Source organism: Physeter macrocephalus, chromosome 21, assembly GCF_002837175.3.
Source record: "Physeter macrocephalus isolate SW-GA chromosome 21, ASM283717v5, whole genome shotgun sequence".
NCBI lineage: Eukaryota > Metazoa > Chordata > Mammalia > Artiodactyla > Physeteridae > Physeter > Physeter macrocephalus.
The window spans coordinates 53,180,447-53,203,172 of record NC_041234.1 but is presented as its reverse complement, the minus strand read 5'-3'; the positions used below and the strand labels follow the sequence as shown (position 1 = coordinate 53,203,172).

The 22,726-nt window shown below is 34.4% G+C and overlaps 1 protein-coding gene across 9 annotated transcripts in view; it reads left to right on the top strand.

Moving 5' to 3' along the window:
* The window catches only part of ATRX (ATRX chromatin remodeler), a 253,134-nt gene that overhangs the window by 183,553 nt on the left and 46,855 nt on the right, over nucleotides 1-22,726 (top strand). For 8 of the 9 annotated variants that reach the window (XM_024129534.3, XM_024129541.3, XM_055081890.1 and 5 more), the window contains 3 exons: nucleotides 5,788-5,941; nucleotides 8,688-8,794; nucleotides 14,676-14,800. In XM_024129534.3, the coding sequence (XP_023985302.2) occupies nucleotides 5,788-5,941; nucleotides 8,688-8,794; nucleotides 14,676-14,788 (374 nt within the window). In that variant the 3' untranslated portion in view covers nucleotides 14,789-14,800. Of the gene's footprint in view, nucleotides 1-5,787; nucleotides 5,942-8,687; nucleotides 8,795-14,675; nucleotides 14,801-22,726 lie in introns of those variants that run through there. The other variant, XM_024129533.3, reaches the window with a different exon arrangement.

The window sequence follows — 22,726 nt, the reverse complement described above, 5'->3', positions numbered from 1 at the left end:
GTTGCGGTGGCTTCTCTTGTTGCGAGGCACAGGCTCTAGGCATGTGGGCTTCAGTAGTTGTGGTACGCGGGCTCAGTAGTTGTGGCTCGTGGGCTCTAGAGTGCACGTTCAGTAGTTATAGTGCACGGGTTTAGTTGCTTTGCAACATGTGGGATCTTCCCAGACCAGGGCTTGAACCCGTGTCCCCTGAATTGGCAGGTGGATTCTTAACCACTGCACCACCAGGGAAGCCCTACAGTGTAGTTTTTTAAGGAATCTCCATACTGTTCTCCATAGTGGCTGTATGAATTTACATTCCCACCAATAGTGTAGGAGAGTTCCTTTTTCTCCACACCCTGTCCAGCATTTATTATTTGTAGACTTTTTGATTATGGCTATTCTGACTGGTGTGAGGTGATGGAGGTTCCTTAAAAAACTAAAAAATAGAGATACCATATGATCCTGCAATCCCAGTCCCGGGCATATATCCAGAGAAAAACATAATTTGCAAAGATACATGTACCCCAGTGTTCATTGCAGCACTATTTACAATAACCAAGACATGAAAGGAACCTAAATGTCCATCAACAAATGAATGGATAAAGAAGATGTGGTGTGTGTGTGTATATATATAAACACACACATATGTATACAGTGGAATATTACTCAGCCATAAAAAAGAATGAAATAATGCCATTTGCAGCAGCATGGATGGACCTAGAGATTACCATACTAAGTGAAGTAAGTCAGAAAGAGAAAGACAAATACCATACGATATCATTTATATGTGGAAGATCAAAAAAGAAAAATGATACAAATGAACTTATATACAAAACAGAAATAGACCCACAGACAGAAAACAAACTTATGGTTACCAAAGGGGAAAGGGGAGGAGGGATAAATTAGTTTGGGATTAACATATACACTACTATATATAAAACAGATGATCAACAAGGACCTACTGTATGGCACAGGAACTATACTCAATATTTTGTAATAACCTATAAGGGAAAAGAATCAGAAAAAGAATATATATATATATATAACTGAATCACTTTACTGTACATCTGAAACTAACACAACATAGTAAATTAACTGCACTTCAATTTAAAAAAAAGTAAGAAGAGATAAGGGGTGAGGTGGTAGCCTGAAAAGGGGGTGGAGTCAGGAAAGAGATTCAATTTTAGGAGGTGGTAAGAAGTATCTCTGATTCTTTGGTTCTGCTGGTCTTCTACTTTGGGATACATTTTGAAGACAGTGATGATGGTGATTTATTGATTGATTGATAGATGAATTTATAGCCTAATTCTTTCAGTCATTCTATTGATTCAAAAATACCTGGTGCATATCAATGTGCTGACACCAGAAATCAAAGGAAAAGCAAAGGGGCCTGGTCTTCAGAGGTGCTTGGTCTGGTGGGGAATCTAGACTGGCAAATATGTTGCATTTCCAATAGCACCACTGAGTCTAGTAAGCATAGAAACATCTGTGCTACCTAAATGGGATGGGGAGAGTATTTTTTAAGTTGCATTTAACAATAATCTGCATTTCCAATGACTCCTCCCAATATTCTTGTGTAGTAGAATTCTGGTATAAAATAAAGTTCGAAAAAAAAAATAAAGTTCGTTATTATAAGAAAAAAAACTACAGTGTATCTTGCTGCAAATGTGGTGTTTAAATATATGTTTAGATTGCTTGAAGAAATTAGGGGTAAAAGTGTTGCTTTCTATTTGTTTGTATTTCCTTTGTGCCTTGCCTTGTAAGCATTTTTTGATATCCAGAGTGGATATTTAGAAGTGGCTTTGATTTATTAATTCACTGTTACTTGTCATGTATGCATACACAATACAGAGTTATAACAGAAGGAATTATTAATCCATGTCGATGATGAAGTAAGAATATTCAGCATGAAATATCTATTTGTAGGTTTTAATTATTTATTCAGGATATTTATGAACTGGAGTAGCCCATATTTTTCTGGGTCACTTTTAATTTTTTTTAGAGATTACTCTGTTGTGATTATATCCAACAGGATTACAATTAGAATTAATCTATTGTATTTGCACATAAATTGTTACCTGTGCTAAGCTTTTAGACTTCTTATTTAGCTGCCACATTTGTACTAACTTTCTGCCAGCTTTTTTTTTATAATTGCTTACACTTTTACCATATATAAATTACCTTAATTAAATTGGGTAACCATTACTGAAGTTGTGTGCAGTCTGTGGAACTGCAAAATTCCCAAAGGCACTGATTATTTGCCAGTTGACTAATTGTAGAAAGGAATTTTAGTTAGCATATGCTTGATAAGCTATGTGTCAGAATTCCTCAAAGCTACCCCCTGGTTTGGTGATTCATAGGACTCAGCATATAGTCATATTCAGGACTATGGTTTATTACAACAGAAGGGTACAAAGCAAAATCAGGAAAAGGAAAAGGCACATATCGGTCAAAGTCCAGAGGAAACCAGGCATAACCTTCCAAGAGTCCTATCGCAGTGGAGTCACACAGGATGTACTAATTTCTGCAGCAACAAGTTATGGCTACATATGTGAAGTGTTGTCTACCAGAGGAGCTCATTAGAGACTAAGTACCCAAGGTTTTTACTGGGGTCTGGTGAAATAGGCACTTTCTGCCTGGCTCTTATCAAATTCCAGACTCCCAGAACGAAAACAGGTGTTTTCTTTCTAGGTGCCTAGACGAGGCACAGCAATCCTCTCTTCTCAGGGAAAGTTTAAAATCAGTACAGGGAACGGTTTACTATTCAAGTTCCCAGACAACTGCCAAGGGTCACCCTCTTAAGAAGGCTGTTCTAAGATGTAATTTTTGTTGACTCTTGAAGGATAGTAAAATATGCATGGAAGTTGGTCAAGAAAAAAGGGGGAGAATGTAATATAAGACATTCAAGGAAAGGCATAGAATCTTGAAAATATGTGGTACATTTAGGCAATAGTTTATTGTGGTTTAAATACAAATGCATAATGAGCTCTGTAAAAGTAATGGAAATCACCAGGACCCAGACAAAAAAGAAGGAACTGATAAACAGTAAGTTCAAGAAGGTATGCTATGGAAGCTCTAGGGATAGGCTAGTCTTGAGAGTAGCAGCTTTGGTTTTCACCTACCCAGGGGTAAGATTCAAGGCCTTGAGCCCTCTATAAGGTGGAGAGTTCTTAGAACTCAGATTAAAGCTGAATCTGTTTAACATAGGTACATACTTCATAGAAGAATAGGATAGAAAAAATTTTTCCCATCAATCCAGGGAGATGACAAGGAAGCTTATCTGTGTCACCCTGGGCTGTGGGTTTCAAAAATAGTTTTCTTGGATTCATAATCATGGGCTTTCCCTCACATGGTTTATGGTTTGAATTTACATTATTTACATAGTCTAAAAATCTCAAGCTGAAATACTAAACTCAAAAGTAATTCTGGGTTGGTGATCCCCTGGAGCACCTGACAGAAGCAGATGCAGAATCACTGTGGAGTAGTATGATGTCAACCCAGGCTACCGAGGATTCTCTCATATTACAGCTACATTGAAAATGAAATTACAAGAAACAGTTATAGAGTACCTAAAGAAGCAATCAACATTAGGAAAAGTTAGCAACAAAATAAGTTATCAGTCAACCTGACAAAGTTAACACAAAAAAAACAGCATGATCAGATTGTCAAGAACCACAGATATTAGAACTATTTGATAAGAATATAAAGTAAGTATGTTTAATGTGATATTTTATGAATCATGAGCATAATTTTATACCAGAAAATTTTAAACTTAGGTGAAGTAGACAACATTCTAGAAAAATACAACAACACTGAGTGTTCATTGCAGTTATTTCACAGTAGCCAAAAATGAGAAATAATCTAAATGTCTATGAACAGGAGAACTAATAAATTATGGTATATTCATGCAGTAGAATACTATATGGCAGTTAGAATTATTGACTAAGTCTCACTTCAAGTGGAAAATGAAAAACTCCATTCAGTGAAAAAGTAGGTTGTAAAATTAAACAGTATGGTACCATTTACATATAGTTTAAAAACATGATACATAATTACAGTTTAGTGATACAAATGTAGTGAAAATATAAAAACATGAACATAAATAGTAAATATAAAGTTTAGGGTTTTATTTACTTTTCAGAAAGAAGGGGGGAAAGAAGAGAACAGTATTAGTTAGGGTCACATATTAGGCTTCAATTGCATCAGAAGTAGATTTAACGTGTTTTAAAATTTGGTGAAGATGGGATATGGGAACACTGCTGTTCTTTTTATTCTATATACTTTTCTGAATATGTAAAATATTTTATAACAAAATATATAAAAATTTAAAGTACTTTGCATTAAACGGCAATTGAGAGAAGATACAGAAACAGGTTAAACCTGTACATTCCTTATTTTAAACTGAACTGTTTATATCTTTCATAGATTATTTTGTGTTACTCTCTTCTTACACCTTTTTTTTTAACATCTTTATTGGAGTATAATTGCTTTACAATGGTGTGTTAGTTTCTGCTTTATAGCAAAGTGAATCAATTATACATATACATATGTCTCCATATCTCTTCCCTCTTGCCTCTCCCTCCCTCTCACCCACCCTGTCCCACCCCTCTAGGTGGTCACAAAGCACAGAACTGATCTCCCTGTGCTATGTGGCTGCTTCCCAGTAGCTATCTAGTTTACGTTTGGTAGTGTATATATGTCCATGGCACTCTCTCACTGTGTCCCAGCTTACCCTTCCCCCTCCCCGTACCCTCAAGTCCATTCTCTAGTAGGTCTGCATCTTTATTCCCATCTTGCCCTTAGGTTCTTCATGACCATTTTTTTTTTAGATTCCATATATGTATGTGTTAGCATACGGTATCTGTTTTTCTCTTTCTGACTTACTTCACTCTGTATGACAGTCTCTAGGTCCATCCACCTCACTACAAATAACTCAGTTTCGTTCATTGTAGTTTTGATTTGCATTTCTCTAATGATTAATGATGTTGAACATTCTTTCATGTGTCTGTTGGCAATCTGTTTACACCTTTTATAGTCAAAGTTTATGGGGAAAGTAAGAGCAAAATGATTTAACATGATACGGTGATGCTGGGATCAATCCTTGTTTGAGTTTTCCAGAATTCTAGTAGCACAGTGAAATATTTCCTGCCCCTAAGATCTTTTCTCCCTTGATCTCTACGTGAGTCAGACTCCCTTCCCTTCTTCTTTTCCTCTCTCCCTCTCTCTTTGGGTCTCTAGGTCTTTCTCTCCTGGTCCCTGTCTCTTGGGGTGTGCTTTGGGGGTTATACTGTCTCAGGACCTGAGGGGCTTCATCTCTTTGGGTCTCTGTCTTTCTGAGCCCTCCTGCCCCCACATTCTGTTTCTCATACTTGCACTTTCTCAGGGTCTGTCTCTTGCTTACTGTCTCACTTGGTGCCCCTCCCCCATGTCTTTCTTCCTCTGTGTACATATGTGTATGTTTATATGTGCCTTTGTGTGTCTTTCTGATTCTCTGTCTCTACCTCCCTCTTCCAGGGTCCCCTCTACCTTACCTCCCCCATCTTGTGTCTTTCTCTCAGTGTAGAGCTCTTTCTCTCCTAGGGTTGTCTTTTTTCTCTCTCTCCTTCTGTGTGTGTGTGTGTGTGTGTGTGTGTGTGTGTGTTTTGCACCCCTCTCTCACATCCTTACCAATCTCTTTCTTTCTCACTCTCTCCCTTGGTTGGTTGGTCTATATGTCTTTCTCTTAATCTCTGTCTTAATCCCTCTCTGGAGTCTTTCAGCTTCTTCCCTTATTTGCCTACTTATTTATGTTTCATTTATTTTGTTTAGGTAAAGCTACTTCCTCTTCTAATCCAAGCAGCCCAGCTCCAGACTGGTACAAAGATTTTGTTACAGATGCTGATGCTGAGGTTTTAGAGCATTCTGGAAAAATGGTACTTCTCTTTGAAATTCTTCGAATGGCAGAGGAAATTGGGGATAAAGTGTAAGTTCTTTTCCTATTTCCTATTTTTTTATTATATGAACCTTTTGATAACATTTTTATTGTTTAAACAATTTACTTAAAGCAATCTGTTTTGTTTTCTTCCTTTCTAAAGATGTAATTTCATGGTTAGTGTAGTGACAGCTATCTTCCTTCTAAGTCACTGTTTCTGAGTGCATATTCTGGTTATTTCTTCAGTGCTGTTTTCCCCTTCTGGCTATAGCATCTTGAACTTATTTCCTTGAGCCAAGTCTCTAGTTGATAATTGTATTTCATCATTTTCAGAATCATTTTTCAATCCATGTGGTATAGCTTCTACCCTATTACTTTACTGAGTTTTCCCCCCTAAAGTCACTTAATGACCTTCTAATTTCCAAATCTAGTGGACACCTCTCAGACTTTATTTCACCTCTTTGACTACTCTCTTTATTATTTCTCCTTTGTTTTTTGTTCCTGTTTGTTTTACTTCTAGCATTTGTGCCCCCTTTCCCTTCCCTGGATTCCAACCCCCAATCTTATCCTTCATTTTATTATTTAAAAAACATACTTTTAAAGTTTTGAACCAGACTTACTGTTTAGGCTTTTATAAGATCCCAAGTTCTGGTCATAAATATTTTAAAAATATAATGCTTTTAATATAACAATTTTTTTGTTAAAAAATTTAAGCACTTTAACATAAGGCTAAAATAAAACAATCTTCTATCTTAAAAAAAATGTAAAATTTAGTTTCTTTAACTTTCCTGGAAAGAGGTAGCTCTGTTATATTTTCATACCACCTTTTAATATACCTCTACTCTACACTTAACACATTCTGATGTACTTGATGCGTCTTTTCTCTGGATAGTGAGTTGTTTGAAGACACAGACTGTTTTATTTCTTTTTAATTAACTCCTTCACCTGGCATCTAATAAGTACTCACTATTAGTTATTTTTGTTACATATTGCCACTTATACAGAAACAAGTGGTTCAGATAAGGGATGATGTTGTCTTGGAATGGAGTAGTAGTAGTGTAGATGAAGGGTATGTTTTGGAGTAGAAACAACAGCACTTGGTAGATTAAATGCAGGGCAGTAAGAAGGAGAGAGTAGTCAAAGATGACCCTCAGGCTTTCCCCCTAGTGGTTGGTAGATTATGGTGTTATTTACTAAAATGGAGAAGATTAAGGGAGAAGTAAGTTTATTAGAGGTAGTAAAGAGTCCTGCTCTGTCTTTGTTAAGTTTCCAAGGCCTATTAGATGTCCGTGAGAGATGTCAAGTAGAAAGTGGATATTTGAGCTCAGAGTTCCTGAAAGACCAAGAGAGATTAATGCTCTAGACATGCTTATGCTTTTATATCTATTAACTTCTGTACTTTAAAGTTAATTTTTATTGGGACCATATAAGAATTTTATGAGTATAGGGGAAATTTTAGTAGTCTTTTAATTTCCTAACCAGTTTAAGAATCTCTTCTATCATGTTCATCATGGATGTTCTCCTGGCCTCTCCTGGGTAGAATATTTTCCATCTCAGAAGGCTCCCTATAGTTGAATACTTCAAAATGTTAGAAAATGGATCCTTATCTTTAGTTTATACTCTTCCTATAGCTATTTCCCCCCTGGTCTAAAATAGAATAATCTACTGCCTTTTAAAAATACTATTATAATGATCATTTTTAGTTATTAACCCAACTGATAGGTGTTATCAACATTAAGACTGTAAAACTGCATTTCTGGAATTGTGATTACCACTATTCTTTATTTGTCCAACATTTCATTATGGAAATTTTCAAACATAACAAAAAGTAGAAAAAATTTTTAGAGTGAATACCTATATACCTGTCACCTAGAATCTATATTATATTATATATTTTATCATACTTCATTTATTACATATCTATCCATCATCCATCTTACTTTCCTGATACCTTTTAAAGTAGGTTGCAGACATCACCACTACTATTTCAATTGTCTCCTCTTGAGATAATGGTGGGTTTATCTCGTGTCACTTTTAGCTTTTTCTTCTCAGTTGATTTATCTGTTCTTTGTATGGCATAATTTCAGTCCTGACATGGTCTTGAATACACTTCATTTTTTTAGCACTTATCTCAAAATATGGTCACAAACACTTCAGCTGAATTTTTATTAACACAGAATTATAGTGAGGCTGGTTCTTGTTTATTCTGGACCCTATCGTTCCATTCCTGCAGTCTGATGGAGCAGTTTTCCAACATCTAAATAACACTATTGGTTCATAGTGACTTGTGGTCAGCTAAGACTTTTTTTTGTTTTTTTTTAAGAAGAACTTTTGTCAAATCAGATTCTTCTATTCCCTATTTGTGCAGCTGAAGCTTAGGCAGAAATTCATTTTTTTAGCATATGAATATCCAATTTTGCCAAGACCATTGTTAAAAATACTAATTTTTTTCCATTGAATTGCTTTTGCCTATTTGTCAAAAACCAATTAACTATAGTGTAGCTTTATATTGGGACTATATTCTGTTCCACTGATTTGTGTTGGTCTCCTCAGTACTACACTATTTTGATTACACTAGCTTTGTGTTGAAATCATGTAGTTAGGCCTCCAACTTTTTTCCTTTCAAAATTGTTTTGGCTACTCTATGTGCTTGGCATACCCATATAAACTTTAGAATCAGCTTGTTAATTTCTATAAATTTCTAATTTTTAATTCTTTTGGATATTTACTGAGTTTTAGATTAGAATCGTGTTGTTTGTGAATCTTCTAATCCATGAATACTAACTTGTCTTTTTAGCCTTGTTTTCAGCCAGTCTCTCATATCTCTGGACTTGATTGAAGATTTTCTTGAATTGGCTAGTAGGGAGAAGACAGAAGATAAAGATAAACCTCTTATTTATAAGGGTGAGTTACATTTGTATATCATAATTTTAAAAACATTCATTTAAACATATTGTATAAACATTTTAACAATAGAAGAAAACAATATTACCCAGACCCACAACCCTAATATATCTATTTTTTCTGTCCTTTCTTTTTGTCCTTATAAATGTGGTCTTTGTTGCTGCAGTTGTAGCAAAATTTTTTTTGTTCTTTTAAACAGCGTTATTGAATTATGATTCACATATCATGCAGTTTACCCATTTAAAGTGTACAATTCAGTGGTTTTTAGTACATTTCCAGAGTTGTGTGACTATCACCATAGTCAATTTTCGAACATATTAATCAACACCAAAGAAACCCTGTACCCTTTAGCTGTCACTCTGCTAACCCCCTTTCTACCTCTTTACCCCTAAGCAATCACTACTCTACTTTGTTTGTATAGATTGACCTATTCTGGACCTTTCATATAAATAGAGTCATATAATATGTGGTCTTTTGTGACTGGCATCATTCACATAGCATGTTTTTAAGGTTCATCCAAGTTGTAGCAAGTGTCAGTGCTGTATTCCTTTTTGTGGCCTAATAATATTCCATTTCATGGATAATACCCACATTTTGATTACTCATTCATTAATTCATAGATATTTGAGTTGTTTTCTCCTTTTGGCTATTGTGAATAGTGCTGCTATGAACATTCGTATGCAAGTTTTTATTTCTTTAAACATCTGTTTTTAATTCTTTTGAATATTAGTTAGGAATGGAATTATTGGGCCATATGGCAATTCTAAGTTTAATGTATTGAGGATCCACCAAACTCTTTTCTACACTGACTGCACTATTTTACATTCTCAAGAAGTAGTGTTCAAGGGTTCTGATTTCCCTACTTCTTTACCAACACTTGTTTGTTGTTGTTGTTGTTGTTGTTGAATTATAGCCATCCTAGTGGGTGTGAAATGGTATCTCATTTTGATTTTGATTTGTATTTCTCTAATGACTAATAATGTTGACCATTTTTTCATGGCCATTTGTATATCTTCTTTGGAAAAATGTTTATTCAGGTCATTTGCCCATTTGTCTTTTTTTATTGAGTTGAAAGACTTAAATTTTTTTTTAATTAAAAAAAATAATAATAATTAAAAAAAATTTTTCTGCATACCAGGCCCTTATCAATTACATGCTTTGTAAATATTTTCTCATTCTTTTCATTGTCCTTTCATTTTCTTGGTAGTATTTTTTGATGCAGAAAAGGTTTTCATTTTGATGAAGTCCTATTTTATTTTTTTTCTTTTGTTACTTATGCCTTTAGTGTCATATCTAAGAAACCATTGCCAAATTCAAGTCCATGACTATTTACCCCTATGTTTCCTTCAAAGAATTATATAGTTTTAGCTCTTACAGTTAGGTCTTTGATGCATTTTGAGTTAATTTTTACATTTGGTATGAGGTAAAGGTCCAACTGCAGTCTACCGGTTGAGAAGACTGTTCTTTCCCCATTCACTGTTCATGGTACCCTTGTTAAAAATTAGTTGACCAAAGAGACAGGCTTATTTCTTGACTCTTGAGTTTTATTCCGTTGATCTGTATGTCAGTCCTCATGCTAGTAGCACAGTCTTGATTACCTTTGCTTTGAACGTAAGTTTTGAAAGTGTGTGTCCTCCTACTTTGTTCCTCTTCAAGATTTTTTTGGCTATTCTGGGTCCCTTGCAATTCCATATGAGTTCTAGAATTAGCTTGTAACTTTTACAAAGAAGTCAACTTGGATTCTGATAGTGATTGCATTGAATCTGTAGTTCATTTTAGGAAGTATTGCCTTAACAATGTTAAGTCTTCTGATCTATGAACATGGGATGTTTTACCATTTATTTAGATCTTTAATTTCTTTCACCAATGTTTTATAGTTTTCAGTGTATGCAGTTTGCATTTCTTATGTTAAATTTATTTTATTCTTTTTGATAGTATTGTAAATGGAATTGTGCTCTTTTAGTTTTGGATTCTTCATTGCAAATGTATAAATTAAGTTTTTCATAATAACTCATTTATTAGTTCAAATAGTGTTTTGTGGATTTTTAAAGGATTTTCCTTATACCAGATCATGTCATCTGCAGATAGAGATAATTTACTTCTTCCTTTACAATATGGATTACTTTTATTTCTTTTTCTTGACCATTTCCCTCCTTAGAACCTCTAGTACAGTGTTGAATTAAAGTGACAAAACCAGACATCCTTTTCTTTTTCCTAATCGTAGAGGGAAAGCATCTGATCTTTCACCATTCTGTATGGTGTTATTTGTATTTTTTTCATAGATATCGTTTATCATGTTGAGGAAGTTCCTTGTATCAGTATTTCCAGTTTTTTGAGTGTGTTTTTCTTATCATGAATGTGTATTGAACATTGTCAAATGATTTCTTTGTGTCTACTGAGATGATCATGTGGGGTTTTTATTTTTATTAATTTGTTAATTTTAGATTTTTCTTCAGGAATAATTTATTCTTATATACCTTAAGATGTATACTAAGACTTTTAAACTTTTAATATTATTTAAAAGGAAAACAATTGAAACACATCCTGTTTGTAGGAATATCATTAATAAAGCTAGATCATTTATTCCAGAAATCCTTAATATTTGAATCTTGTAGGATATTACAGTCCTTAGGACATAAACAAAATTTGACTTGATGAGACATACTTACTTTTGCTGTTTTGCTTGTTTTAGTCCAAATTCTCAAAGAAATAGATTTTTTAAATTGAAGTATAATTGATTTATAATATTATATTAGTTTCAGGTGTACAGCATAGTGATTCAGTATTTTTTTTAATTTTTTTTATTTTTTTTTTGCGGTACACGGGCCTCTCACTGCTGTGGCCTCTCCTGCCGCGGAGCACAGGCTCCGGACGTGCAGGCTCAGCGGCCATGGCTCACGGGCCCAGCCGCTCCGCGGCACGTGGGATCCTCCTGGACCGGGACACAAACCCGCATCCCCTGCATTGGCAGGCAGACTCCCAACCACCGTGCCACCAGGGAAGCCCGATTCAGTATTTTTGCAGATTATACTTCATTAAAAGTTTTATAAAATAATGGCTATAATTCCCTGTGCTATACAATACCCTTGTTGCTTATTTATTTTATACATAGTAGTTGGTATCTTTTAATGCCTTATGCCTCCCATATGCCTCCTCTCTTGCTTCTCCCCACTGGTAACCACTAGTTTGTTTTCTATATCTCTGAGTCTGTTTCTGTTTTGCAATATACCTTTGTATGTGTTATTTTTTATATTCTACATATAAGTGATATTATACAGTATCTGTCTTTCTCTCTCTGAATTATTTCACTAAGCATAATATTCCCTAGGTCCATCCATGTTGCTGAAAATGGCAGAATTTCATTCTTTTTCTTATGGCTGAGTAATATTCCACTGTGTATGTGTGTGTGTGTGTGTGTGTGTGTGTGTACCACATCTTCTTTATCCATTTGTCCATTGACGGGCATTTGGGTTGCTTCCATATCTTGACTGCTGCTGTGTACATGTATGTGTGTACATGTATGTGTTTGAATTAGTGTTTTCAGGTTTTCTGATATATACCCAGGAGTGGAATCGCTGGATGATATGGTGGTTCTATTTTTAGTTTTTTGAGGAATCTCCATACTGTTTTCCATAGTGGCTGCACCAGTTTACATTCCCACCAAAAGTATACAAAGGGTTTCCTTTTCTTCACATCCTCGCCAACATTTGTTATTTGTAGATTTTTTGATGATAGCCATTCTGACAGGTGAGAGGTGATATCTCATTGTGAGTTTGATATGCATTTCTCTAATAATTAGCTATGTTGAACATCTTTTCATGTCCCTGTCAGCCATCTGTATGTCCTCTTTGGAAAAATGTCTGTTCAGGTCTTCCACCCATTTTTTGATACTGTTGTTTGTTTGTTGATATTCAGTTGTATGAGCTGTGTTTATATTTTGGATATTAACTCCTTGTTGGTCATATTGTTTGCGAATATTTTCTCCCATTCTATGGGTTTTCTTTTCGTTTTGTCAATGGTTTCCTTTGCTGTGCAAAAGCTTTTAAGTTTAATTAAGTCCAATTTGTTTATTTTTGCTTTTATTTATTTTGCCTTAGGAGATAGATCCAAGAAAATATTTTTACACTTTATGTCAAAGAGTGTTCTGCCTGTGTTCTCTTCTAGGAGTTGTATGGTTTCAGGTCTTACATTTAGGTCTTTAATCCATTTAAAGTTGAATTTTTATACAGTGTGAGGAAATGTTCTAATCTCATTGTACATGTAGCTGTCCAGTTTCCCCAGCCCCACTTATCAAAGAGACTGTCTTTTCTCCATATATATTCTTGCCTCCCTTGTTGTAGGTTAATTTACCATAGGTATGTGGGTTTATTTCTGGGCTCTCTATTCTGTTCCATTGATCTATGCGTCTGTTTTTCTGCCAGTACCACACTTTTGATTACTGTGTAGCTTTGTAGTATAGTCTGAAGTCTGAAAGGGTGATACCTCCAGTTTTGTTCTTTTTCTCTCAGGATTGCTTTGGCAATTTGGGGTCTTGTGGTTCTATATGAATTTTAGGGATTATCTATTCTAGTTCTCTGAAAAATGTCCTGAGTATTTTGATGGGGATTGCATTAAGTCTGTAGATTGCTTTGGGTAGTATGGCCATTGGATCGGAAGAATTAACATTACTAAAATGACCATACTACCAAAAAGCATCTTTTAAACTAACGGACTGAATTTAACTAAAAAGTTTGCTGAAAGACATAAATCTCAGTGTTGTCAACTTGTTTTGTATTAAGACTCTAGGGTGTGATGATATGAATTTTGCTTGGAGTGGAAGTAGTAGTATTATGTTTGCAGTTAAAGAATTAGAACGGAAATTATGTATGATAAAATATAAAAGTGTCATAAGTACTTTATCTGTTGGTATTTTAGTATGAATGTCAGGCTTGGGTAAAATTTTTACCTCACTGTGCAAATGTTGACATTTCTGATCAGTGTTTAACTTATAAAATCACAGTTCTTTACTTGTACATACATGCTCACAAATATGTAATTGTCATGAAATAGGAACATATGCTGATATTTGTGGCTAAATCATAGAATATTTTTTGGCACATAAATAGGCATTCTGTAAATATTTGTTCAGTGAATGAATAAACGTGTTCTATATCTCTGGTTTTTATCTGTTTAGTATCACCTTGTTGATAACAAGGTGGGAAATCTGGTCATTTATAGATTTAATTAAAAAGCTTCATGAGCATAATACAGCTTAATCATATTCTTTTGAAAGTTTTATAGGATTCTAATCAAGGAAATCTTTTCAGACATTTACATGTAGATGAAATACTTCTGAAAATTACCTTTGCTATTCAATATCTGTTGGAAGGAAATCTGTAGTGAATTTATTTGTAATACAATGAATTATCCCTTGATTAAAAAAATTTGTCTTGCTATGCAAATTGAATATATATGACCAGCTTTTTTTTTAAATTTTTTAAAGTTTTTGGCTGTGTTGGGTCTTTGTTACTGTGCGTGGGCTTTCTCTAGTTGTGGTGAGCGGGGGCTACTCTTTGTTGTGGTGCACGGGCTTCTCATTGAGGTGGCTTCTCTTCTTGCATAGCATGGGCTCTAGGCACCCGGGCTTCAGGAGTTGTGGCTCATGGGCTCTGGAGCGCTGGCTCAGGAGTTGTGGTGCACGGACTTAGTTTCTCTGTGGCATGTGGGATCTTCCCGGACCAGGGCTCGAACCCATGTCCCCTGCATTGGCAGGCAGATTCCTAACCACTGTGCCACCAGGGAAGGCCTATGACCAGCTTTTAAATGGCAAGCAAGGAAGAAAATCTTTTAGTACTAGGATAACAATATATGTCTCTTTTTTCTTTTCTTGTTGAATTTTCAGGTGAAGGGAAGTGGCTCCGAAACATAGACTATTACCGTTTAGATGGTTCTACAACTGCTCAATCAAGGAAAAAATGGGCTGAAGAATTTAATGATGAAACTAATGTGAGGTAGGAAGCATTTCTGAATGTATAGATAGTTTTTAAAAAATCATTTTAAATCTACATATAGTAAAATTTACTCTTTTTAGTGTCTACTACTATAATTTTTGACAAATGCAAGATGTAGTCAAGATATAAAATGGTTTCATCACCCCTTAGGAAATTCACTTATAGAATCATACAATTTGTAGCCTTTTCAGTCTCACTTTTTTTACATGGCAAAATGCGTTTGAGATTCATCCACATTGTTGCATATGTCAATAGTTTGCTACTTCTTATTGTTGAATAGTATTCCATTGTATGGATATGTCCATTGCATGGATGTATGGTTTGTTTTCATTATACTGACGTATTCGTTGTGTGAATGAGTAGTTTGTTTAACCATTTCCATTTGAGAGACATTGGAATTGTTTCCAGGTTTTGAAATTAAAATTGAAGCTGCTTTAAACATTCATGTATAAGTTTTGTGTGACCATAGGTATTTATCCAAGGGAAATGAAAATCCAGGAGTGCAATTGCCGGGTTATGTGGTAAACTTATGTTTAGCTTTGTAGGAAACTGCCAAACTGTTTTCCAAAGTGGTTGTACAATTTTGCATTCCCACCAGCAGTGTATGAGGGTTCCAGTTGTTCTGCGTCCTTGGTATTATCATATTTAAAAATTTAAAAATTTACCCATTCTAATAGGTATGTAATGGAATCTCATGTGATTTTAATTTGCATTTCCCTAATGTTAGTTGATGTCAAGCATCATGTTATGTGCTTATTGGCCATTTTTATATCATCTTTGGTGATACATCTGTTAGAGTGTCTTAAGGTTAACAAGGTATTCTTGATCTCTTTCTTTATTGTAAGAATTTGAATAATATACTTTAAACAACTGCAGGTGGAGGTTGTGTTATAATAGGTGATGTGTGGTGAGCGGGGGCTACTCTTTGTTGTGGTGCACGGGCTTCTCATTGAGGTGGCTTCTCTTCTTGCATAGCATGGGCTCTAGGCACCCGGGCTTCAGGAGTTGTGGCTCATGGGCTCTGGAGCGCTGGCTCAGGAGTTGTGGTGCACGGACTTAGTTTCTCTGTGGCATGTGGGATCTTCCCGGACCAGGGCTCGAACCCATGTCCCCTGCATTGGCAGGCAGATTCCTAACCACTGTGCCACCAGGGAAGGCCTATGACCAGCTTTTAAATGGCAAGCAAGGAAGAAAATCTTTTAGTACTAGGATAACAATATATGTCTCTTTTTTCTTTTCTTGTTGAATTTTCAGGTGAAGGGAAGTGGCTCCGAAACATAGACTATTACCGTTTAGATGGTTCTACAACTGCTCAATCAAGGAAAAAATGGGCTGAAGAATTTAATGATGAAACTAATGTGAGGTAGGAAGCATTTCTGAATGTATAGATAGTTTTTAAAAAATCATTTTAAATCTACATATAGTAAAATTTACTCTTTTTAGTGTCTACTACTATAATTTTTGACAAATGCAAGATGTAGTCAAGATATAAAATGGTTTCATCACCCCTTAGGAAATTCACTTATAGAATCATACAATTTGTAGCCTTTTCAGTCTCACTTTTTTTACATGGCAAAATGCGTTTGAGATTCATCCACATTGTTGCATATGTCAATAGTTTGCTACTTCTTATTGTTGAATAGTATTCCATTGTATGGATATGTCCATTGCATGGATGTATGGTTTGTTTTCATTATACTGACGTATTCGTTGTGTGAATGAGTAGTTTGTTTAACCATTTCCATTTGAGAGACATTGGAATTGTTTCCAGGTTTTGAAATTAAAATTGAAGCTGCTTTAAACATTCATGTATAAGTTTTGTGTGACCATAGGTATTTATCCAAGGGAAATGAAAATCCAGGAGTGCAATTGCCGGGTTATGTGGTAAACTTATGTTTAGCTTTGTAGGAAACTGCCAAACTGTTTTCCAAAGTGGTTGTACAATTTTGCATTCCCACCAGCAGTGTATGAGGGTTCCAGTTGTTCTGCGTCCTTGGTATTATCATATTTAAAAATTTAAAAATTTACCCATTCTAATAGGTATGTAATGGAATCTCATGTGATTTTAATTTGCATTTCCCTAATGTTAGTTGATGTCAAGCATCATGTTATGTGCTTATTGGCCATTTTTATATCATCTTTGGTGATACATCTGTTAGAGTGTCTTAAGGTTAACAAGGTATTCTTGATCTCTTTCTTTATTGTAAGAATTTGAATAATATACTTTAAACAACTGCAGGTGGAGGTTGTGTTATAATAGGTGATGTTGATGTTGCTTTTAACTCTCAGCAATTACATACTTGAACTGCATTTGGAAGAGAAAAATTTATGTGTATACATACATATAAACATTTGCACACACACATACACGTTAAAAGAATTGCCTTTAAGAAAGTGATGAAGAGATGGGGTTAGTTTAATGAAAAGATGGCTAAGTTATGACTTAATAAATGTTCTAAAGTGTGAAAGGTATTATATTTTGTGTGTAAAACGTGTTTTAATTCTAACAGAGTCCTGAACTACACCTAGGGTTAAAACTAGGGAAATTCCATCTAGACCATAGGAGGAGTATATTCTTATTAGGTATTTAAAATCTGTAGAGCCTGGGAGAGCTTACAAAGGGATTGTTTGAGTACAGTAAAGTTGCTTTAAAAATGATTATATAACTTTTAAAAGAATAAGTACATTTTTATATTTTGTTTGCCATGTTTTAAACAATTATTATTTGTGCATGAGTGTGAAGAAGTAATTTTATTGAGTTATCCTAGTCTAATTTGTCAAATTTAATCTAAACGTTTGACTTGCTCAGTTTTCCAGATTTGTAAATATCGTAATATAGCATATGATTTATCCCATAATAGTCATATTTGATAACTAGTAGGGAACGACATTGAAATGTGGATGTTGAGCTGTCAGCTTGGCTTTTTCACTAACAAATTAAGCCTCCTAAACGCATGCCAGAAAGTGTCTCTGATTCAGATTCATCATGTATATATGTATACACACACATACACACATCACACACACACACACACACACACACACACACACACACACTCCATGGATTTGAGGGGTTACTCTTTAGTAGCTAAATCTGTAAACTTGTCTGGATTAAATTCACAAATGTGAGAGATTATGTCTGTTTTTCTACCTATCTTCTGTTTTCTCATGACTCAGTAATGTTCAGAAATAGAATATAAATATAATTTTATTGTTAACCAGTTAGAAAGACACATTAAAATAAGTTTTAAGATCATGACCTAATATTAATGTTGTCTTATGTGGTGAGGAAGCAGTTTTAACAGCCTCGGGGCCCTTTTTTTTTTTTTACTTTATATTTATTTATATGTTTATTTATTTTATTTAGAGTCAAAGGAACTTACAAAGACAGTATAGAGAGGTACTGTGACCCTTTCACCTAATTTCTCCTAATGGTTACATCTTACCTATGATATCAAAACCAATAAATTGGCACTGTTTCAATGTGTGTGTATATCTATGTTTTTTTAAAATCGCATATGTAGAGATTCCTGTAAGCATGACTGCAATCAAGGTACAGAAATATTCTATCACCACAGAGATTCCTCTCTTTCTGCCCTTTTATAGTCACACCCATCCTGACCACCAACGTTGCCACAATCCCTAACTCCTGGCAATAACTAATTTGTTCTTCATCTTTATAATTCTGTCATATCAAGACTGTTATATAAATTATATCATAGTATATGTGACCATTTGAGGTTGGCCTTTTTTCACTCAGCATAATGCCCTTTAGTTTCATTCAAGTTGTTGTGTATATCAATAGTTCATTCGTTTTTACTACAATAGTCGTATTCCATGGATTGGATGTACCAGCTTGTATAATACAAACTGTATGTCTACTGCAGGGCATTTTGTTCATTTCCAGGTTTGGTTATTACAAATAAAGCTGCTATGAACATTGTGTACAGGTTTTGTGTGGACCTAAGTTTTCATTTCTCTAGGATAGATGCCCAGGAGTGCGATTTCTAGTTTACACGGTAAGTGATTATTTCATTTTTTAAGAAACTACCAAACTGTTTTACAGAGTGGCTGCACCGTTTTACCTTCCCTTCAGTAAAGTGTGAGAGATCAAGTTTCTCTGCATCCTCACCAACGTTTGATTTTATCACTGTTTTTTATCTTGGCTGTTCTTATAGGTGTGTAGTGGTATCTCGTGGTCTTAATTTGCATTTCCCTGATGGCTGGTTATTTTGAACATTTTTTTCATGTGTTTATTTATCATCTGTATATGCTCTTTGGTGAGATGTTTCTTCACGTCTTTTACCCATTTTCTAACTGGATTGTTTGCTTTTTTATTGTTGAATGTTGAAAATCCTTTATATAATTTAGGTATGAGTAATTTGTCATATGTGGTTTGCAAATATTTTCTTCCAGTCTATGGGTTGTCTTTTCATTTCCTTCACAAGGTCTTTCACAGAGCAAAACTTTTTAATTTTGGTGAAGTCTAGTTTGTCAGTTTTTGTTTTAGTCATGCTTTTGTTGTCAAGTCTAAGAATTGTTCCCTAAGCCCTAGGTCCTGAAGATTTTCTCCTATGTTATCTTCTAAAAGGTTTATGGCTTTACATTTTATATTTAAGTATAAGGTGCATTTTAAATTAATTTTTGTATAAGACGTGAGATTTAGGTTGAGTTCACTTTTCTTTTTCTTTTTTTGCCTGTGGATGTCCAGTTGCTCCAGCACCATTTGTTGAAAAAGCCATCCTTTCTCTACCAAATTGCTTTTGCATTTTTGTGAAAAATCATTTGTCTGTACTTATTTTTTGGTTCTAGTCCATTGGTCCATATATCTGTCCTTCTGCCATTACCACATAGTCTTGATTATTGTAGCTATGTAATAGGCCTTAGTATCAAGTCACTATCTCCCACTTTATTCTACTTTTTCCAAGTTGTTTTACCTAGTCTAATATCTTTGCCTTTATATATAAATTTTAGAATCCTCTTGTCTAATCTATAAAAATCTTGCAAGAATTATTAGAAATTGCATTACACCTGTCATCAATTTGGGGAGAATTGATATCTTTACTATATTGTCTCTCGTGAACATAGTATCTCTGTTTATGTAGATCTTTGATGTTTTTAATCACTGTTTTGTAATTTTCAGCATATAAGTCCTGTATATGTTTTGTTAGATTTACACCTAAATATTTCGTTTTTGGGGAATTGTAAGTGATATTGTATTTTTAATTTTACTTTTCACATGTTCGTTGGTAGTATGTAGAAATGCAGTTGATTTTTGTGTTGATGTTTTACCTGTGATCTTGCTGAACTCACTTATTTGTTCTAGGAGATTGTTTTATAGATTCCTTGAGATTTTCTACTAGACCATTATGTCATCTGCAAGTAAGGATAGTTTTATTTCTTCCTTTCCAATCTGAATGTAGTTTGTTTCCTTTTCTTGCCTTGTTGCACTGGCTAGAACTTCAGTAACATATTGAATAGCAGTGATGAGAGTGGACATCTTTGCCTTCTTGATCTTAAGAGAAGAGCATTCAGTGTTGATAACTGTGATATAGCTGTAGATTTTTTGTAGATACTCTTTATTAAGTTGAAGTTCCCTACTATTCTTCTCTATTCCTAGTTTGCTAAGAGTTTTTACTATGAATGGGTGTATAATTTTGTCACATGCTTTTTCTTTCTCATTTAATATATATTTTTTTTCTTTAGCCTGTTAACATGGTATATTACATAGCTTGATTTTCAAGCTGAACAGCCTTGCATCCCTGGAATAAAACCCATTTCGTCATGATGTATAATTATTTTTATATAACGCTGGCTTCTATTTGCTGATATTTTGTTGGGGAATATTTATGAGATATTGGTCTGTATCCGGTTGTTTTTATACTGTCTTTGTCTAATTTTGGTATCACAATGGTATTGGCCTCATAAAATGTGTTGAGAAGTGTTCCCCCTTCTGTTTTCTGAAAGAGATGTGTAGAATTTGTGTTAATTAATCTTAAATTTTTGGTAGAATTTGCCAGTGAAACTTTCAGGCCTTGGAAATTTCTTTTCTTTTTTGTGAGTTTTAAATCATTAATTCAATTTCCTTAATTGTTATAGGACTATTCAAATTATCTATTTCATATTGAATGAGTTGTGGTAGTTTGTGCTTTTTGAGGAATTGGTTCATTTCAAATTTATGTATAGAACTGTTCATAGCATTCCCTTATTATTCTTTTGATGTCTTTAGGATCTATAGTGATAGCTTCTGTTTCATTCATGGTATTGGTAATTGTGTATTCTCTTGTTTTTGTCAGTCTTGCTAGAGGTTTGTCAATTTTATTGATCTTTTCAAAGAACCAGCTTTTTATTTAATTGATTTTCTCTATATTTTCTTTCTGTTTTCAGTTTCATCTTGTTTTGACTTAGTTTGCTCATCATTTTCTACTTCCTTGAGGTGGAACCTTAAATTACTCATTTAAGACTTTTCCTCTTTTCTAATATAAGCATTTAGTGCTGTAAATTTCCCTTTCAGCACTGCTTTAGCTGTCATACAAATTTTGATGTGTTTTATTTTCATTTCCATTCAGTTCAGTGTATTTTTTCTTTTGAGACTTCCATTTTGAGTCATAGCTAGAAGTATGCTGTTTAATTTCCAAGCATTTGAAGATTTCTATTATTTTTGTTATTGATTTCTAGTTTGATTAAGTTCTGTTCAGAGAATATTCTCTGTATGATTTCAGTTTTTAACTTTGTTGTGTTTTGTTTAATGGATCAAGATACAGAACATCTTGGTATATCATACATGGGCCCTTGAAAAGAATGTATTTTTTGCAGTTGTTGACCAGAGTTTCCTATAAATGTTAATCAGATCCTGTTATTTAATGGGGTTGTTGTATTCTTCTTTATGTCTAGTTGGTTATTGATTTTTGAGAGAGGAGGTTTGAAACCTCCAACTATAATTGTGGATTTGTCTGTTTCTCAAGGTTTTTACTTCTCATATTTTCAGCTCTGTTGTTTACTGTATACACATTTATGTCCCTCACTATTACTTGTAATTTTCTTTGGTCTGAAACATACTTTATTTCATGCTAATATAGCCACTCCTGCTTTATTTTGATTGATGTTTACTTGTTATATCTTTTTTCATCCTTTTACTTTCAGCCTACCTATTTTGTTTTATTTGAAGTGAGTTTCTTGTAGACAGCGTATGATTGTGTTATTTTTTTTTACCCATTCTGTTAATCTCTTTCTTTTAAATGGTGCATATAGACCATTTACAATTTTTTTTTTTACTGAGGTATAATTGGCATATAACATTATATTAGTTTCAGGTGTACAACCATGTGCATTTAATACAGAGCTTGAGGCTGCCATTTTAGTTTTTGTTCAGTTTGTTCTCTTTCATTCTGTTTTCTTTTGCTTCTGATTTCTTTTCCTACCCTTCCTGTGGGTTACTTTTACAATTTTTGGAATTCCATTTTGATTCCTCTATAGTGATTTTTAGTGTATCTTTGTATAACTTTTACAGTGGTTGCTCTAACTATTATACGTACATAACTGATCACAGTCTACTGGTGTCATCATTTTACCATTTTGATTGAAGTGTAAGAAACCTTTGCTCCTTTTTGTCCCTTTCTCTCCCTCATTTATAATTGTCTTAAATGTTTTCTTTACATAAATAGATTACCACATTAGGAACCATAATAATTTTTTCTTCAACCATCAAGTATAATTTAGAAAACTTAAGAGAAGGAAAATCTATTTTATTCACTCATAATTTTTTTTTTTTTTTTTGGTATGCGGGCCTCTCACTGTTGTGGCCTCTCCCGTTGCGGAGCACAGGCTCCGGACGCGCAGGCTCATCGGCCATGGCTCACGGGCCCAGCCGCTCCGCAGCATGTGGGATCTTCCCGGACCTGGGCAGGAACCCGTGTGCCCTGCATCGGCAGGCGGACTCTCA